This window comes from Brienomyrus brachyistius, unplaced genomic scaffold (assembly GCF_023856365.1).
Source record: "Brienomyrus brachyistius isolate T26 unplaced genomic scaffold, BBRACH_0.4 scaffold53, whole genome shotgun sequence".
In the NCBI taxonomy this organism is placed as follows: Eukaryota; Metazoa; Chordata; class Actinopteri; order Osteoglossiformes; family Mormyridae; genus Brienomyrus; species Brienomyrus brachyistius.
Genome location: NW_026042328.1, coordinates 2,009,609 through 2,029,908, shown reverse-complemented (window position 1 = coordinate 2,029,908; position 20,300 = coordinate 2,009,609). Strand labels below are relative to the sequence as shown.

The 20,300-nt window shown below is 45.2% G+C and overlaps 1 protein-coding gene across 1 annotated transcript in view; it reads left to right on the top strand.

Moving 5' to 3' along the window:
* Nucleotides 1–203: 203 nt before the first annotated feature.
* Nucleotides 204–20,300, top strand: part of LOC125724004 (V-set and transmembrane domain-containing protein 2A-like) — a 35,319-nt gene continuing 15,222 nt past the window's right edge. Inside the window, exons 1-3 of the mRNA XM_049000836.1 lie at nt 204–619; nt 1,394–1,560; nt 19,145–19,195. Coding sequence (XP_048856793.1) covers nt 541–619; nt 1,394–1,560; nt 19,145–19,195 — 297 coding nt within the window. The 5' untranslated portion in view covers nt 204–540. The remainder of the gene's footprint in view (nt 620–1,393; nt 1,561–19,144; nt 19,196–20,300) is intronic.

The following is a 20,300-nucleotide window of genomic DNA, read 5'->3' as shown; positions in this document are numbered from 1 at the left end:
GTTTTACACAAGGTCTAAAAGTGAAAAGGCATTTCCCCAGCAGGGATCACAGTGGACTTCTGTATATTCCTTATGTTTGTACAGGCTATACGTGAATCTGTCACAGCTTCCGCCGAGGGCACCGGCCACTCAATAGGCGGCTGCATACTGTCGTTTCGTCACTTATGCAGAGACAGAGCCTGTTATTACACACTTCACACCGACGGACTGGTGTCAGACCGTACAGTGCCGGCGCAGATACCCGCACATGTTAGATATTTACAGTGTCAAACCGTACAGTGCCGCGCAGATACCCGCACATGTTAGATATTTACAGTGTCAGAACGTACAGTGCCGGCGCAGATACCCTTACAAGTTAGATATTTACAGTGTCAGACCATACAGTGCCGGCGCAGATACCCTCACATGTTAGATATTTACAGCATGTCAGACGTTTGCAGCTCTGCTACCAAAACGACCTGGGCTGTGTCTGAATAATTTTCAGAATTGCGTCTCAAGGCTGATTCTTCAAGGCTGATGTGACTTTTTCCTGCCTTTGGAATGATGTGGACCTTTCATGACTGTGTTGGATTTGCTTTTATTTCTAGTTTCTGCGTCCAGTTTGGACTCTCCCTCGAAGGTAGGCAAGGCATTTTTTTATTAAACTGTGCCATTTCTGCATCACTAATGAGAAATCCATTGCTCTAAATCCGATTATTATGACATTGGTACTTATATAAGGTACATTTTAACAGCATTGCAATTAGAGATGTATTTTACACGCTCAGATCTAAACATGTTATACTGGTGAATTAACATAAATTACGCAAAAAAAAATGTATAGATTCGTGGGGAAACAGCTCGGCGGTAAATAGTAAGATTGACAGCGTAACATTTAAATAAGCCCTGACTCCGCATGAGTAACACAGCCCGGTAGGTTTCCCGTTTATTCCATTTTCTTTACAAAAGACCAACTTTGAAGGATGGCCAGTCGCGACCGGCATCCAAAGCAGCGGTCTGCAGAGTCTGCATGGGCGGTTATGTTCCGGCTCCGGACGGCGAACAGCGCAGCTTTCACGGCTCTCTTTCTTTATAAGCTTGGCATCTGCGTCTTTCACTTTTTTCGGTGAACTTGCTTTAATTTGCATTTGCAACACATCCGCGTAATAATGTTGACTTAATAGCTGAATAATTGTGGACGACTGTTTTTCTGATTAAATTGGCAAAATTATTAATTATTATTCATTAGTTCATCCATTTTATACGTATATATACATTATATATAATTAAATATAATTATTACAGCTTTATATCTCGGTGATATTAATGCTTTTAATGCGACATAGTGTTGCTTTATTAACTCCTTCAGATTTTCTTTGGAAAACATCCTTACATGTCTGTTTATACCTTACAGGGAGGTTCACCGAATTACCCTCAAATGTAACAGCAAAAGAAGGGCAAAATATCGAGATGGCTTGCGCCTTCCAGAGCGGAACATCCTCCGTTTATCTGGAGATTCAGTGGTGGTTCATCAAAGCCCCCGAGGAGCAGAACGCCAGCGGCGCAGAGACCGGCTGGCAGGTAGCGTCTCCCGGCGGCCGCTGGCTGCGTGCGGCGCCGCTCCGCGCCGCTGTCTGTCCGCCCCATCCGCCGCACTCCAACTTTTCGGCTTCGTCATGCGATTCCGCACCTTCCTCTTTTAATTCTGACGCTGCACACGCTACGCAGACTTAGCACCCATTTACCCACGCTAAAATGTAGACTTTTCGTATAATGAAACAATGTAAATAATGCTTTCTAATAAAATGTATATTTACACGTAGGCTACGGTGATTTAGCGGACGCTTCTGTTCTAACACAAGTCTAACACAAGCGCGGTGGGTAGTAGCCCAGCATACAACTGTCAAAAAACTGTCAAAAAACTGTCAAAAACTGCCAAAACTGTCATCGCTTTAAGGATACCAGCCCACTAAACTCAGCAACAGCAGTAAGCAGATCTACAGTACAGTATGAAAGGAGGGCAGCGTACGGCGATCGCACTGACGGCTGAGCTGCGAGTACTAAGATCGCCAAGTGCCCGTAAGATTTCAGTGAATTACCGATAAAACAGACCAGTGACAGCGGCCCCCAAACATCATGCGATAGCAGCTTACGGAAGCTGAATTTATTTGTAATAGGATGCTGCGCAATAATCCAGTCATCAAACTAATTTACGTAGTGTTGTAACGACAGTTGGTATTTGTTGGCATGTTATATAACTTCGTATATGGTTTGTTACATGCGATGCATTTATATTCCCATAACATAAACATATTTAGTCACCTTTTAAAATTTGCGTAAGAAATATTATGTTTATAAATCAACATAACAGATAGCAAATTGACTGAATGCATTTTAAATTTGTAATTATTTAAATAATATAATTTCCTTTTGATTTGATATGTTTAGCTGTTATAGCTGTACTGTAATTATAGCGTATATTTTCTCATCATTTGCCGTGACTTCTTACATTGTCTCTCCCGTGGTACAGCCGCGCCTCGTTTATATTTTATCGACGTTTCAACATTAAAATGTTAAAAGGCGTATAGAACTACGTCACTGGCCAGTATTTATGCAGACATGGGGACAACGAGAGAATGACAAAAGTCCTGGGCCCGAAAAGAATGGCAGCATGGCTCTGTAAGACTAGTCGCTGGACGCCTCTGCTGGCCGGGGTAGGAAGACCAGGAATCAAACAGAATACGACACCGTGAATAAAACACAAAATAAATTCATTTTAATGTATTATGTTGTCCTGCTGAGGCCGGCTTCAGATCATGCTGCTTTTGTGGTCTGTGAAGGTATTGACTGCACAATTGTTTCATTGTTCTTCGTTTTTATGTCATCCTAATTCTGGGATGCAGTTACACATTGCTAAGCATATTTAGCTGTTTCTGGTGCCGTTTACTCCGGCATTTTCCAGGATTTAAGATGCACAGGTACTGTAAATAGATTTTCTCCTTATTTTAACTGGAGAACATTATCATACTGGTTTCTCTGGTAACAGGGTTATCAGCTGGGTGAATGGTAGCTGAATCCGACTGTCGACCTTTGTATGACATCTGCAAATCTTTTCATGAACAATCAAAGCAATGGTGCTAAAAGGAGGCAGCCTCTGACGGAGGCTTCCGGATGTATAGGCAATGCTGTGTATTCTCTGCATGCGCTGGTAGGCATGTTCAGTTATAATGTGGCAGTATGCAGGATACAGGGAGCTCATCCGTGTGGATATACCACATCTGAGAAGGAACATACATATACTCAGTTTCACCCTCTAAAGCCATTTAATTGTATTCCATATTGGATACACTTTATGTTTTTTTTTTTTTTTTTAAGCGTTACATTTCAACGTTAAACAAAATGGGAAAAGGGAAAGATAAAAATAAAAGTTATTAAACATATTTCTCTTCAAGGTAAGACTAAATTAAACTCTGAGCTGAACATATTGTTGGAGTGCAGCAGATCTTCAAGACTGCATGCAGCAGTTTTGTATAGATTTGTTAATTTGCAGTATGCGCACGGTTTTGTAAGAGTTCCAGAATAAAAATGCTTCCTATATCATTCATTGCTGCACTGAGTCATTCATAGGATTCACATGCCCGCTGGTTTATTTCCACATGCCGGGAATTTACATCTTGCCAATGCATGAATGATTAGTATGCAAATTTCTGTGCATGTTCTGTTTGAATTTGACACATTTGTAAGCAGGTCATTGCTGTCAAAGGAAGCTCACCTGCACAATAAGCGAGAATGAGGAATGTGAAATACCTGCAAAGCATCGACAGGAGGCGATCAGATGCATGTGATCATAGAAAAGATGCGGCAGCACACTGTCGCAGAAGTGCTTCACTGAAGCCAGGCACTATAGCTACTTCATCTTAATCCTACTGAATGCTCCCTGAAATGTCTGTAGACAGCTGCTCCTAGAAGAAATGGAAATTTTCTATATAAACTCAATGCTCTGATGCAATCTGGCATTGCTAAACCATCCATTGTTATTTGGGTGCCTACTGAGTATTTTAAGCCTGGAAACAGAGGGGTAGGTGGTGTGGTGGGCCAGTGTGTGGCAGTGTGGCCATACACCTCCAGGCCTGCAGTGCACCATTGTGTGGCAGTGTGACCTCACACCGCCGGGGCTGTGGTGGCCGTCTGTGTGGCAGTGTGGCTTCACACCTCCAGGGCTGTGGTGGGCGTCTGTGTGGCAGTGTGACCTCACACCCCCAAGGCTGTGGTGGGCATCTGTGTGGCAGTGTGGCCTCACACCTCCAGGGCTGTGGTGGGTCAGTGTATGACAGTGTGACCTCACACCCCCAGGGCTGTGGTGGGCCAGTGTGTGGCAGTGTGACCTCACACCCCCAAGGCTGTGGTGGGCCAATGTGTGACAGTGTGACCTCATCCCTTCAGAGCAGTAGTAGGCAGCTTTGTGGCAGGGTGGCCTCACACCTCCAGGGCTGTGGTAGGCCAGTGTGTGGCAGTGTGGCCTCACACCTCCAGGGCTGTGGTGGGCCAGTGTGTGGCAGTGTGACCTCACACCCCCAGGGCTGTGGTGGGCCAGTGTGTGGCAGTGTGGCCTCACACCTCCAGGGCTGTGGTGGGCCAGTGTGTGGCAGTGTGGCCTTGGCCTCACACCTCCAGGGCTGTGGTGGGCGTCTGTGTGGCAGTGTGGCCTCACACCTCCAGGTATGCAGTGCACCATTGTGTGGCAGTGTGACCTCACACCCCCAGGGCTGTGGTGGGCCAGTGTGTGGCAGTGTGACCTCACACCCCCAGGGCTGTGGTGGGCCAGTGTGTGACAGTGTGACCTAACACCCCCAGGGCTGTGGTGGGCCAGTGTGTGGCAGTGTGACCTCACACCCCCAGGGCTGTGGTGGGCCAGTGTGTGACAGTGTGACCTAACACCCCCAGGGCTGTGGTGGGCCAGTGTGTGGCAGTGTGACCTCACACCCCCAGGGCTGTGGTGGGCCAGTGTGTGACAGTGTGACCTAACACCCCCAGGGCTGTGGTGGGCCAGTGTGTGGCAGTGTGACCTCACACCCCCAAGGCTGTGGTGGGGCAATGTGTGACAGTGTGACCTCATCCCTTCAGAGCTGTAGTAGGCAGCTTTGTGGCAGGGTGGCCTCACACCTCCAGGGCTGTGGTGGGCCAGTGTCTGGCAGTGTGGTCTCACAGCTACAGTGCTGTAGTGGGCGTCTGTGTGGCCTCACACCTCCAGGCCTGCAGTGCACCATTGTGTGGCAGTGTGACCTCACACTCCCAGGGCTGTGGTGGGCCAGTGTCTGACGGTATGGCATGCATGCCCTGCAACACAGTAGCACCCTGCCTGTAACAGCATTAATGTACCCCCAATGGTACCGAAATATCCCTGAGTCTATTTATATACTTTAACTGGCATATTTACCTACAGCTGGAGTAAAGTTGACAGGCTGTTGAGGGTACAGCCCCAGTGAAAAGTACCAGTGCCCTCAAATATATAAATTTCTACTTTTTCTGTCAGTATGGATGGGAGCTTCCTTGGATAAACTGCAGGCTGCAACCTTTCATTGGATCAGCAGTTGTGGAAGATTGATAGACAGGTGTGTCAGAGAGGCATGGATACCCTGCAGATTCAGGGGGCTAGTACTTTATTGGGGCCCCTGAATATGAATAATTATATGGGTCCAGCTATCCTGAGCCTCAGATCTGTATGGAGCAGAGACATCCACATCTGAAAAAATATAGAGGAGTGCCGGCACATGAAACCCGTGACTAGATTAAATGCAGACAGTCTCCTTGATGTGTGTGACAACATCGACTTGGGCTGTTAAAGAGCCTTCTGTCCTCCCACTGGATTAGTCTTTGAGTGCTGTTTAGTGGAGCTGATGTGTCTCTGGAAGCTGCCTCCTTCCTGCGATGGTATGTTGCCCTCTTCCTTCCTTCCTGCGTTTGGTGATGCTCCTTTCAGGCCGCCCTCTTCCTTCCTTCCTGCGTTTGGTGATGCTCCTTTCAGGCCGCCCTCTTCCTTCCTTCCTGCGTTTGGTGATGCTGCTTTCAGGCTGCCCTCTTCCTTCCTTCCTGTATTTGGTGATGCTGCTTTCAGGCCGCCCTCTTCCTTCCTTCCTTCCTGTATTTGGTGATGCTGCTTTCAGCCTGCCCTCTTCCTTCCTTCCTGCATTTGGTGATGCTGCTTTCAGGCTGCCCTCTTCCTTCCTTCCTTCCTTCCTGTATTTGGTGATGCTGCTTTCAGCCTGCCCTCTTCCTTCCTTCCTGTATTTGGTGATTCTGCTTTCAGCCTGCCCTCTTCCTTCCTTCCTTCCTGTATTTGGTGATGTTGCTTTCAGGCCGCCCTCTTCCTTCCTTCCTGTATTTGGTGATGCTGCTTTCAGGCTGCCCTCTTCCTTCCTTCCTGTATTTGGTGATGCTGCTTTCAGGCCGCCCTCTTCCTTCCTTCCTGTATTTGGTGATGTTGCTTTCAGGCTGCCCTCTTCCTTCCTTCCTGTATTTGGTGATGCTGCTTTCAGGCCGCCCTCTTCCTTCCTTCCTTCCTGTATTTGGTGATGCTGCTTTCAGCCTGCCCTGTTCCTTCCTTCCTGTATTTGGTGATGTTGCTTTCAGGACGCCCTCTTCCTTCCTTCCTGTATTTGGTGATGCTGCTTTCAGGCTGCCCTCTTCCTTCCTTCCTGTATTTGGTGATGTTGCTTTCAGGCCGCCCTCTTCCTTCCTTCCTGTATTTGGTGATGCTGCTTTCAGGCTGCCTTCTTCCTTCCTTCCTGTATTTGGTGATGTTGCTTTCAGGCTGTGCTCTTCCTTCCTTCCTGTATTTGGTGATGTTGCTTTCAGGCTGCCCTCTTCCTTCCTTCCTGTATTTGGTGATGTTGCTTTCAGGCTGTGCTCTTCCTTCCTTCCTGTATTTGGTGATGTTACTTTCAGGCTGCCCTCTTCCTTCCTTCCTGTATTTGGTGATGCTGCTTTCAGGCTGCCCTCTTCCTTCCTTCCTGTATTTGGTGATGCTGCTTTCAGGCTGCCCTCTTCCTTCCTTCCTGTATTTGGTGATGCTGCTTTCAGGCTGTCTTCTTCCTTCCTTCCTGTATTTGGTGATGTTACTTTCAGGCTGTCTTCTTCCTTCCTTCCTGTATTTGGTGATGCTGCTTTCAGGCTGCCCTCTTCCTTCCTTCCTGTATTTGGTGATGCTGCTTTCAGGCTGTCTTCTTCCTTCCTTCCTGTATTTGGTGATGTTACTTTCAGGCTGTCTTCTTCCTTCCTTCCTGTATTTGGTGATGCTGCTTTCAGGCTGTGCTGTTCCTTTGCATCCAGGCAAACCCTCATTTGCAGTCTCTCCTGCACGTGGCTGGGGTACGGGAATTGGATGTATAGATGGATGTTTACTCTTACTGTATACATGTGCACATGTACATTAAAAGGCTAAAAGGAGTAGATCTGATATGAACAGACTGCAAAACAATAAGAGCACCCTAGGGTGTATACAGTGGTAATACGGTACCCTTGTATATTACATTTTAGGGGCAGGAACTGATATTTTCTGTGAGCAGGTACTTCAGTATCTGTCGATCTGTTTGCTGTGAAATCTTTCTTACTGTACATCACAACCTTTCACGACATAATTATTGCATGTGTGCCCATTGTGATGTCGCAATGCACATTGCACGCCCCCCCCCCCCCCCAATATCAAACTCCTGCCGATGAAGTTAAAGGGGAGGGGGCCTAGGTGCTGTTAAAGGGGGTTTCAGACTGATCAAGTGCACAAAAATATACGCACATCCATGGTGTCAATGTCAAATGAAAAATGTAGACATTTTCTTTGCAGATTTTTACATTTTCTCATAGTGCTGTTATTGTTTGATATGTAAAGTGAACAAAGTCTTTCATGTCATGTATCTGTTAGCTTGCTGAAATGTTCAGTGAGAAAATCGTCCGCCTTGTTTACTCTGAGGCCAATGGGAATAACGCAGCATGCCAGGGTGATGTCAGAAATGTATATGATTCGATAAGTCGAAGTGAACTGTGTGCTTTGTTAATTTTTATAGGCTGATCCATAAAAGCATGACTCCTGAAGGGGGAATAGAACATAGACGAGCAGGGACTGTTTAATATTTAGTTTCCCTTGTCGTACCGCAGGACTGGTCAGTCCTATAGGCGGCATAGGCGTTGGCCTAGGGCACCATACAGGCTAGGAGCGGCACGGTCATACAATAATACTCATGTCCCTTTAATTACCAAGCAGCTAGCATTAATGCATAAGTATGTATATGTGGGTATGTAAATGTGTATGTGTGTCAAGGTGCATGTTGTATGTCTCCCAAACTTGGTCTTAGGTGCTTCCAAACAAACAGATAGATGCTCGCATAACAAACAGTAGATGCTGTTTGGGAATCCATTCACAATCAAGACACTCGCAAGATCTGGGAAGTCGAGGTTGTCATTGGACTAAGAGCCTTTGTTGAGTGTCCTCAGCGCAGATCCTACAGTAGCTGTCCACCTGTTTGCTGTCTCTCAAACGGAGATGCCTGCCCTTAAGCATGAGTGGCGCAGAGCGCTTACGGACCTCTGACTGCATTCATTTCTGTGATTCCATCAGGACCTGCAGGCTACTAACGGCCCAGAATGCCGGAGCTGGGCTGAGATGCTGCTCTGCGCGCCTTTGTTAGTGTAGCCAAGCAGCTGAATGGCATATATTCAGTTTTCTCGGGTGGAATCTTCTGGATACAGATTACCTGAATGTTTGGGCCACAGGGGCAGGAGCTGTTCTGAGCTAAGAACTCTCCTTAGATGAAAAGTAGCAGGGGTGTCGGATGTGCACGGCTGAATCTCCCTTAAAGCACGCTGCCACACCCCAGCCCCGTTACTGCTAACGCGATCGACACACTGGGCCATCGGTACCCTGCCATCGCGGCTTTTATGTTGACCTCGTGTTTTTCCGATCGCTCCCGCATCAGGCAGGCGCTCCGTCTCTGGAACTGTCCTGACTTCCTGTTCATCTTGCCTGACTGTCAAATTGATTTTTCCACGTCGCATCTCTGCAATGTCAGAAATGCTGCTGTGGGGGCCGTCTGTGGGTAAGGAGGGCGGCTTGGGCTCTAGCATAGATTTATTTGAACTTTTACCATTTTCTCTCCACAGCTGAATACTGCTGCCATATTTTTCTGTTCGGCCTCCAGGAGACTCCAGTCATAGATATATGCATTTCTTACAAATAAGCCGTGAAGATGCAGAGTTGAAGTGAGTGTTCTGCTGGGATACGGTTTAAGAGGCTCTGGCTGAATGCTGGCGGAGGTGCGGTGGCTCGGGACGTTCATTCCAAAGACCTGACTTAGGCTGAATGATTTTTGGCTGAAGATTCTTATGGTAGGAGAAGCAAAGCAGAGACTGATTATTAAGCTATATTGTTGCTCCTGAATTTTTCAAACACTTCGAAGCTAAAAAAAAATTGTTTCACATACGAATACATTCCGCCCTGATTAATGAGACAGTTACTGGGGATTAATTTCTCATGAACGAGAGTATAAGTAAAAAACAAAATTAGCTTCAACATCTATACACAAATAAATATGTACCATATTATGAAGAGGAAAAACAATCAAGCTTAATGGTCTTAAAACACAATAATTTTTATAATAACTGTGAATAATTGTTGTCTTGGCATAACAATCATTAGGGAAAATATGAAGTTTATATACAGGACTATGATCTAGGATTAATAACAGCAGGAATAAACAAACATCCATTAGTGCCTGTCTTCCTGTGGTCCTATTCCTGCTGCTGGAGACTGACCTTGGATAAATCCTGGTGCCTGTGGTCCCTGCATGTGATCCATGGAACAGATGTGTTCCCTGTCGGGATTGCAGTGCACATGCCTGTCACACTAATGGCTGGCTGGCTTCCATCAAGGCCATTCAGGGGAGATGCAGGCCTGTCACTGCGAAGGATTGTGTTTTCCTCGTCTGAAATGACCAGTGCGGCATAAAATGACAATATCACCTCTTAAAAGATGTAATAGGAAATAGCACAATGTTTAAAAATCATAATGAAAAGCCATTTAGTGCTATAAGAAAGACAAAAATGAGGAACTGTATGGTTGGACTGGTGTAGCATTTTATCCTAAGCAGGGTCATGGGGGGGACACATAGTCCACGTGGCTGGGAGGGGGGACACTGTATCAATCCGTATCCGGAAAGGGCGGGCTTTGATGTCGGATGTGGGCCTTCTTTGGAAGGAGTTAATTAGTTTTGTGGATATTTCCATATGGAAAAGTCTTATGACATAATTTATTAAAGTATTATGTTTGATTTAAAATGCATATAATTACATTATTGGCCACTGGTAAGACTGTGTTTATATTTGATTAATTTTGTTTGGTGTAAATTACAGGACTGACTGTATTGGGAAAAAACTGTATATATATATATATATATACATACATACATACATACAACCAGGACACGCTGGAGAGACTATGTCTCTCGGCTGGCCTGGGAACGCCTCGGGGTCCCCCCAGAGGAGCTAGACGAAGTGGCCGGGGAGAGGGAAGTCTGGGTCTCCCTGCTGAGGCTGCTGCCCCCGCGACCCGACTCCGGATCAAGCGGGAGATAATGGATGGATGGATGGATGGATATATATATATATATATATATATATATATATATATATATATATATATATACCGAGATATAATGTCTGAATGGTATAAAGTAGAGCTGTCAATATCAAACATATCAGTAATCAAATAATCTATAGATTAATCTGATGATCGGACAATATGTTCACAAAAAATAATAATTATTATATGCTTAATGATATTATTTTCTTAATATGTGTGTGTGTGTGTATGTGTGTGTGTGTGTGTGTGTGTGTGTGTGTGTGTATGTGTGTGTGTGTGTGTGTGTCTGTGTGTGTGTGTGTGTCTGTGTGTGTGTATGTGTGTGTGTCTGTGTGTGTGTGTGTGTGTGTGTGTGTGTGTGTGTGTGCGTGTGTGTGTCTGTGTGTGTGTGTGTGTGTTAGTTCACTTTATTAAAGTAGGTCCAAAACAAGGATAATTAATGATAGTTACAGTGGCTGTGCAGCTGCTGTGCAGGTGACATAAATAGCGCATTACAAACACGCAGATGCTGTGCAGGTGACATAAATAGCGCATTACAAACACGCAGCTGCTGTGCAGGTGACACAAATAGCGCATTACAAACACGCAGCTGCTGTGCAGGTGACACAAATAGCGCATTACAAACACGCAGCTGCTGTGCAAGTGACACAAATAGCGCATTATAAAAACACAGCTGCTGTGCAGGTGACACAAATAGCGCATTACAAACACGCAGCTGCTGTGCAGGTGACACAAATAGCGCATTACAAACACGCAGCTTCTGTGCAGGTGACACAAATAGCACATTACAAACACGCAGCTGCTGTGCAAGTAACACAAATAGCGCATTATAAAAACACAGCTGCTATGCAGGTGACACAAATAGCGCATTACAAACACGCAGCTGCTGTGCAGGTGACACAAATAGCGCATTACAAACACGCAGCTGCTGTGCAGGTAACTAGGTGTAGGTGTGGCTGGGCTGAGCTTCCAGTGAAGCTCAGGTAGAAGTGTAAGCTGTTTAAAAGCACGAGCTACACTGCAGCTTCCAGAAAAACTGTGGCAAACTGTAACACTGAAAGAGGCATGTAATTGCTGAACAGGGTCAATGATCAGTGTCCACAGTCATAATTTAAAATGGAACATTCATTCTGTTCTCATTAAGACCAGCACAAAGGCTAATGGACTTTCTCAATTAAATACTCAGGATGGCATTGTATGAATTTTGGTGATAAGAGACTGGTTTTAGATTCCAATCAGGTTTTTAATGTTATGATTATGCCATCAAATACTTTCTTGTCTGATCATTTTAATTTATTCTGTACTATTTGATTAGTGGACTTTTAGTATATTAATTATTTAATGCCCACTCAATCACATGCAGCTGTTTGTTTATAGGTAAACGTTGTGTTTATGTCAAGATATTACATCATGTTCAGTTATCACTTAGCTAAAAGTATGAAACTTACTTACAAGCCATCAGCTGGTATTACTGGCACTTCTGCTGGTGACATTTATTCTGACATTGTAACAGCTGCAGGCTAACTGAAATTTTCTAAAAGCTGTACATGAATTTCTTTTCACTGCATTTTCATCGCAGAAATATGAGGGAACTTCTGTGAGCGCCGGCCAGAATTGTGATGTTTCCTTTCGGCAACATCTTGCTCCCTCTCATCTTGCCTTGTTTGTGATGTAATGCACTGAGGTAATAGTGCTGTGATCATCACAGTACACTGGGCTGCGCCGACATAGGTGGCATAATTATGGGATGGCAGGGTGCCATTTAGACAAGGGGGGACCACTGCAGCTCTGCATGACCTGAATAGCATGAGATTAACACCCGGAACAGCAGTGAGATGAGCTACCATCCCACTAAGTGCTTTAATAACGAGCTCCAGTTGAGCAGGAACCAGAGTATCTAATATGTTTCAGGTTCGTCTGTGTCCCTGATTTAAAAAAAATTAAAAAGCCAGTCTGGATGGTCCCAAAATATGGAGAAAATTAAATCATTTGCATGCCTCATCGAGGCACTTTGCATCTGATCGTGGCTGTTGTGTGTGGTTCACGCTCTAGTAGTCGTTATTCTCACTTATCCCGTTGTCTCAGTAGTGGATTAGTATCTACAATGAACTGATCTGAGACCAGACTATGTGAGTATGATCTGCCCCATTTGCAGTCTATGCACTTCTCTTCCACTGCTCTGCATGCCGTGGGGAAGGTGACATTCCTTTGTGTATAAATCCAGACTCCAGCCCCGACAGCAGCTGTGTTGCACTTGTCTCTTTACTTACTGCCATCACCATTTGCAGACATTTTGAAGGCAGGCTTCCTTCTGCTATAGCGTACCTTATTTCCCGAAGACTCAAACTGAAGAGTAATACATTTAATGTTTTTCATGTTAATCTTTAACATTAATGTTAATGTGGTATTCAACAAGCATATATTACACTATGAATTCCTGCTCAGTCTGTGCAGTGCTTCCCAGACAGTTCACATTTTTGCTCCCTGCTAGCTCCCTGCCAGACAGTTCACATTTTTGCTCCCTCCTAGCTCCCTTCCAGACAGTTCACATTTTTGCTCCCTCCTAGCTTCTAGTTCAAAAATGTGTTTTGTCTACAGGTCCATGAGGACTGGAGTGGGAAGCACTGGTCGAGTACATTGTAAGATTTTTGGTACAACGGCCAAATCTTGAAGCAAAACGGTAACATGGCTTTTTATTCTCAGTATATCATTGGTATACTACTCTCTAAAAATTAAATTTGACCATATAAGACAAGGCAGTTCAGATGAGAGGCAAGAAGACGACAGCCCAGTGGAACCTCGTCTGATCAGCACTGTGCCTATGAACCAAGTTGATCCCCGAATAGTCGCCCAGTCAGGGAACACTCCTTAGAGGCTGTATGGCAGCTGCTGTTTTTAGAACTGCGTGATTCTTTCTCCGTTCTTTGCAGTTCCCGAGCATTCAGCCCTGTAACTGTACCCCAGCCCCGCCCCAACGTCTTTGTGATCCTCTCAGTTCCACTGTCACAGACTTGGGCACTACCAGTGATTTCAGCCCTGTAACTGTACTCCAGCCCCAACGTCTTTGTGATCCTCTCAGTTCCATTATCACAGGCACTACCAGTGATTTCAGCCCTGTAACTGTACTCCAGCCCTGCCCCAACGTCTTTGTGATCCTCTCAGTTCCACTGTCACAGACTTGGGCACTACCAGTGATTTCAGCCCTGTAACTGTACTCCAGCCCCAACGTCTTTGTGATCCTCTCAGTTCCATTATCACAGGCACTACCAGTGATTTCAGCCCTGTAACTGTACCCCAGCCCCGCCCCAATGTCTTTGTGATCCTCTCAGTTCCATTATCACAGACTTGGGCACTACCAGTGATTTCAGCCCTGTAACTGTACTCCAGCCCCAACGTCTTTGTGATCCTCTCAGTTCCATTATCACAGACTTGGGCACTACCAGTGATTTCAGCCCTGTAACTGTACTCCAGCCCCAACGTCTTTGTGATCCTCTCAGTTCCATTATCACAGACTTGGGCACTACCAGTGATTTCAGCCCTGTAACTGTACTCCAGCCCCGCCCCAACGTCTTTGTGATCCTCTCAGTTCCATTATCACAGACTTGGGCACTACCAGTGATTTCAGCCCTGTAACTGTACTCCAGCCCCAACGTCTTTGTGATCATCTCAGTTCCATTATCACAGGCACTACCAGTGATTTCAGCCCTGTAACTGTACTCCAGCCCCAACGTCTTTGTGATCCTCTCAGTTCCATTATCACAGGCACTACCAGTGATTTCAGCCCTGTAACTGTACCCCAGCCCCGCCCCAATGTCTTTGTGATCCTCTCAGTTCCATTATCACAGACTTTACCAGTGATTTCTAAATGCCAGGGTAAAGGCTCCTCTTGAATCTCTTTAGGATTTTACCCTGAACTCCAACCACTGTAATGTGACTGTTATCCTTCCACTTCAACTGTGACTGGCTGCAGATGCTGAAAGCATGCGAGATACGCATCATATCACAGGGCAAGCTCCTCTCGGGGCCTGGAATGTGGGGGCCAGCAGGCTACATTACCGCGGTCCAGGCCGCAGGGCAGATAAGCACACGTGTGTCTGCTTATTCAGCTGTGAAAATCAGCCAGTCCCAGCCAACTAGTGGTAACAGGCTACTTTGCTGTGCCATCTACAGCCATGTCCCCAAGCATCGATGGATATCAACAAGCTTTACGCTCCGCAACTTTCTTTGATGATAAAGCCGAAATTATAGGAGAATGACTTAAAGATGAGAAGAGCGTGATAGTATATTAGGCTGCCCTGTGACCTTACAAGTACAAGCAAATGCATGTAGATTTTGCATGTTAATGTGTGTGTTTGTGTGTGTTTATGTGTCCCCTGCCCTGTGCCTTGTGATGGACTGGCATCCCGTCCAGGGTGTCCCCTGCCCTGGGCCCTGTGTTGTCTATGCTGGATGCAGGCACAATGCTTCCCTGTACTGGATAATCGGAATGTACCTGAATTTTGTCAAAATGGAATTTGGTTGTTCACTATGAATATTTTACCATTCATTTTTTCATATAGGCTATTCGTCAATTGGAAAATCCATTGGAAGGAGTTTCGGTGATGATTTTGATGGCGTGCAACTTGTAGTTTGGCTTGAGTGCCCCAGATTGCTTTTCTGCTTTGGTCTCTTTTGTTCACGATATCTATTTGTTGGAACAATCAGACAGGCAGGACACTTAAATCAAGTTCTTATAAGATAATGTGTTTTGGTGAATCCTGCACTGTGCGTGCTCTACCCAAAGCTCACAGAGTTTGCTCACACAATAGCAGCGCAATGCACAACCACCGCTTACTTACTTGGAAATGATATTCATTATTTTGACATGTTTGCGATGGCGTAGTGCCAAACTGCACCTGTCATTCGATACGCTCCCAATAAATCGATAACAGAGAATGTGCTTCTTCCATTATCATTCAAATCATTTCGTAACTTGCTCCAAAAGATCCAGCTGAATTGAAATTGAGTGCACCTGCTGCCCTGTAAGTGACTGAATATTTGGATCGTCAGCTTTCGGGGGGGCAACCCCCTACCAGGTAAGCAGTTATGAAGGATGAACAGATACATTAGCATGATGCTTGTGGGGGGTGAGGAAGGTCAGACGACCAGCTCACTCCCCCAGTATGAAACACACCTCCATTAGAGTACTGGACCCCTACCTGTGACCTAGACCCTCCCCCACACTATGCCTGGCTGCAGCCCCTCCCAGTCCAAGTGACTTCCTTTTGTATTCATTCCTCTGTACTCTTTTGTTAATCCTAAATCCCCCTTCATCCCTCCCATCTCTACATAGTCTTGTTGACCCTGTTCCTTACCCCCCCCCTCCCATAATGTCATCTGTATGCTTCTTGTGGGGATAGTGCTGTTTGTGCGTAGCAGATGTGGTGGGATGATTTCAGTTAGCGCCTCTCCAGAGAAGGAGCTTATGGCGACAGTGACGTCTGTGTGGATTTAGTGTCTCTCGGGAAAGTGCTTCAGGCTGATTACCTCCCACGTCTGGTAGGAGTCCCTGACAGAGTACTCCCCGCTTAATTTCAGCGGTATCATTTATTCTGTCCAACTTCAGTTTTTGGGGGAGAAATAGGAAACAGAGTTTGAATGAAATTGGCTCTTCTTTTCTCATAGCTGTATTGTAGAAAAACACTGTATAATATAATTTAAATCTCATGGCTTCAAGAGTCAATTTGTCCTGGACAGTTAGCTAAGTATTAGAAAGTGTTCAGTCTGATTTGCCTCTCACCACTGCGTATCCACGGCGACAGGGGCTGGCCGACACTCGCTGTTTGACAGACGGAAAATTGTACTGCTGATGGCTGGGGTTGCTGAGCTTCTCTAGACAAAGTCAATTTGGCTGGTATAAATGAATAAATTATAGCGGTTTGAGACCAATGACATGTTCAGGCATTAAGCCGCATACTGCACCCCGCGTGAGGGAGCTTATTACAAAGGCCTGCTGGATATTCTACTTCTGACATATCAGCCTTCAGTGAACATTGGCTGGGCTCATGAATATTTCTAACACAGTATTAATATGAAAATTATCATCCCTTACAATGTAATAAGTGTCTCCCTGTGTTATATTAATTTCAACCAATCATTAAATTTCCCACTGTCCTGGAATAAATCATAATCCCAGACAGCTTAAAAACATACCTGCACATTTCAATATGTATAACGGTCCTTGTTTAATTTATTGATTTATTGTCAATAATAAAAAAAGTTATATATATATATATATATATATATATATATATATATATATATATAATTTAATATATTAAGGTGTAAATAGAAATTATGCAACAGAACCACAGAAGACACAAATGACGATGGCATAATAAACATCCTATAGCTGAATATGGGAGCCGCTTTCCTTATATGCAGAGGCTCCTTCCCCACGAAGGCGAGTTTTCCCCGTTAACAGCAGAGATTTTGAGGCGTTTCCGCTGCCCGTCGCAGGTCGTCGTTATTAGCTGTTTTCCCCGTTAACAGCAGAGATTTTGAGGCATTTTCTCTGCCTGTCACAGGTCGTCGTTATTGGTTGTTGTCCCCGTTAACAGCAGAGATTTTGAGGCGTTTCCGCTGCCTGTTGCAGGTCGTCGTTATTGGTCGTTTTCCCCGTTAACAGCAGAGATTTTGAGGCGTTTCTGCTACCCGTTGCAGGTCGTCGTTATTGGCTGTTTTCTCCTGTAACAGTAGCACTTTTGAGGTGTTTCCTCTGCCTGTCACAGGTCGTCGTTATTGGCTGTTGTCCCCGTTAACAGCAGCGCTTTTGAGGCATTTCCTCTGCCCGTCACAGGTCGTCGTTATTGGCTGTTGTCCCCGTTAACAGCAGAGATTTTGAGGCGTTTCTGCTACCCGTTGCAAGTCGTCGTTATTGGCTGTTTTCCCCGTTAACAGCAGCGCTTTTGAGGCATTTCCTCTGCCCGTCACAGGTCATCGTTATTGGCTGTTGTCCCCGTTAACAGCAGAGATTTTGAGACGTTTCTGCTGCCCGTTGCAGGTCGTCATTATTGGCTGTTGTCCCCGTTAACAGCAGAGATTTTGAGGCGTTTCCGCTGCCTGTCGCAGGTCATCATTATTGGCTGTTTTCCCCATTAACAGCAGCGCTTTTGAGGTTGTTCCATTGCCCATCGCCGGTTGTCGTTATTGGCTGCCTGCATGTCTTCTTTTCCTTCTGCAAAGGGGGTGCCACTATTTTCGGGTCCAATCAGAGCATATTATACTGGGCCTGCAACCCAGATCTATCCAACTCTGTTTTTAATTTTTAGAGCCCCCGTCACTCAGTGGCCCTTGGAATTACCCTGACAGCCCCCCGCCCTTCAAGGCGCCCCTGTTTTGGAATATCAGATACTGCTTTCTCTGCTACCCATTTCCTGCAAGATACTTATATGGCTTGATGGTATTAGAACCAATACCCAGGATGCAAAGGAAATCTGTTCTTTAAGTCTGTCTTTAAGTCGAATTTGTGGGTAAGTTTGAACAGCAGTATTACTGTATGGAGTGTCCACTGCCTGCACTGTCTTCCTTCTCTGCTTAGTAACAGCGCTCACCTTCAGCATTTGTTTCTTAAAGTTTTATTCAATTTTTTGGCTTTTCTTGTGAATCTTGCCCATGCTGCTTTGCATGGATACGTGAGAGGCCTTTACTCCAGTAAATTGACCCTTATTTGTAATGTGGACTCAGTGTGAACTGGGAACGTTGCAGTTTAAAACACATCAGAGCTCCCAGTAGCTAACTACCCAACTCGCCATTAATCCCAGTTAGCTCCCCTAAACTACTGTCGTAGAATACATGATTCCTGATAGGATGCATATTTTTCTTATAGGACTGGCTGGGAGTTCTGTTTGATACAAAGGCTAAGCTGAATTAGACCCACAGCTATTAATATTACTAATGAAAATAAATCTAATCAATGAAGATAATGAGATATATAATTTCATCAGCAGTATTAAATGACGTGGCTCCTCAGCGGGATTACCCGGCGTGTGAATATGGTGATCACATGACGTGACTCCTCAGCGGGATTACCCGCCTTGTGAATACGGAGATCACATGACGTGGCTCCTCAGCGGGATTACCCGCCGTGTGAATACGGAGATCACATGATGTGGCTGCTCAGTGGGATTACCCGCCGTGTGAATACGGCAATCACATGACGTGGCTGCTCAGCGGGATTACTCGCCGTGTGAATACGGCGATCACATGACGTGGCTGCTCAGCGGGATTACCCGCCGTGTGAATACGGCGATCACATGACGTGGCTCCTCAGCGGGATTGTACTGTTTGCTCTGTGAATGTGTGTGTGTGCGTGTGTGTGTGTGTTTGTATCTGCGCATGTTTTTTGGATTTTGTCATCATTAATGATCAATGGTTTTGCAGCAATCATAATATTTGCTGGTATGAATATTAATGAACATTTTCTCTGCTCTCTCTAAAATTTGCCATTTAAGTACATTAATGTGCATAATTCTGTTTGTATGTGATTTTTTATAGACTGATTTTTTACCAGCGAGTGATCCAGATGATGAAGGCACGAAAATAAGCGTAAGCATCAAGAGAAACATTAACTCTCTCTGCAAGTTGAACAAAGTGTTAACAGGATCTAATAAGTGGAACATGTAGAATATGAGAGCTTATTTCACAGAGAATGACCTGAGGCTGTGCATTTTGTTCTGACTACACTAGCTGCACAGCAATATAAAACCATTATTTTTATTAACAATGTTGCATCTTAATTGAAAGATTAATATATTCAGATTGAAGTCATGTCATTCATTGATTGTTTCCAGGAAGCCAGAATTAGCTGAATTAATTGATAAGATTCTCTAGAGGAAAAGCTCAAACTGCCCAGGGAGTCTCCACTAACTTCTGCAAGAATGTCCTCCACCAGACGACTGGGCATCTGAAATTTCTGGATGCCAGCAGTGGTGGCAGAACTGGGATATCCATGTGATGTGATTTTTGGCATGGGACAGGACGCAGATTGCCAGGAATGTGATTTTTGGCATGGGACAGGACGCAGATTGCCAGGAATGTGATTTTTGGCATGGGACAGGACGCAGATTGCCAGGGATGTGATTTTTGGCATGGGACAGGACGCAGATTGCCAGGGATGTGATTTTTGGCATGGGACAGGACGCAGATTGCCAGGGATGTGATTTTTGGCATGGGACAAGATGCAGATTGCCAGGGATGTGATTTTTAGTATGAGACAGGGCACAGATTTCCAGGGATGTAATTTTCAGTATGAGACAGGACACAGATTGGCAGTGATGTGATTTTTAGTATGAGACAGGGCGCAGATTGCCAGGGATGTGATTTTTAGTATGAGACAGGACGCAGATTGGCAGGGATGTGATTTTTAGTATGAGACAGGATGCAGATTGGCAGGGATGTGATTTTTAGTATGAGACAGGACGCAGATTGGCAGTGATGTGATTTTTAGTATGAGACAGGGCGCAGATTGGCAGGGATGTGATTTTTAGTATGAGACAGGATGCAGATTGGCAGGGATGTGATTTTCAGTATGAGACAGGACGCAGATTGGCAGGGATGTGATTTTTAGTATGAGACAGGACGCATATCGGCAGGGATGTGATTTTCAGTATGAGACAGGACGCAGATTGGCAGGGATGTGATTTTTAGTATG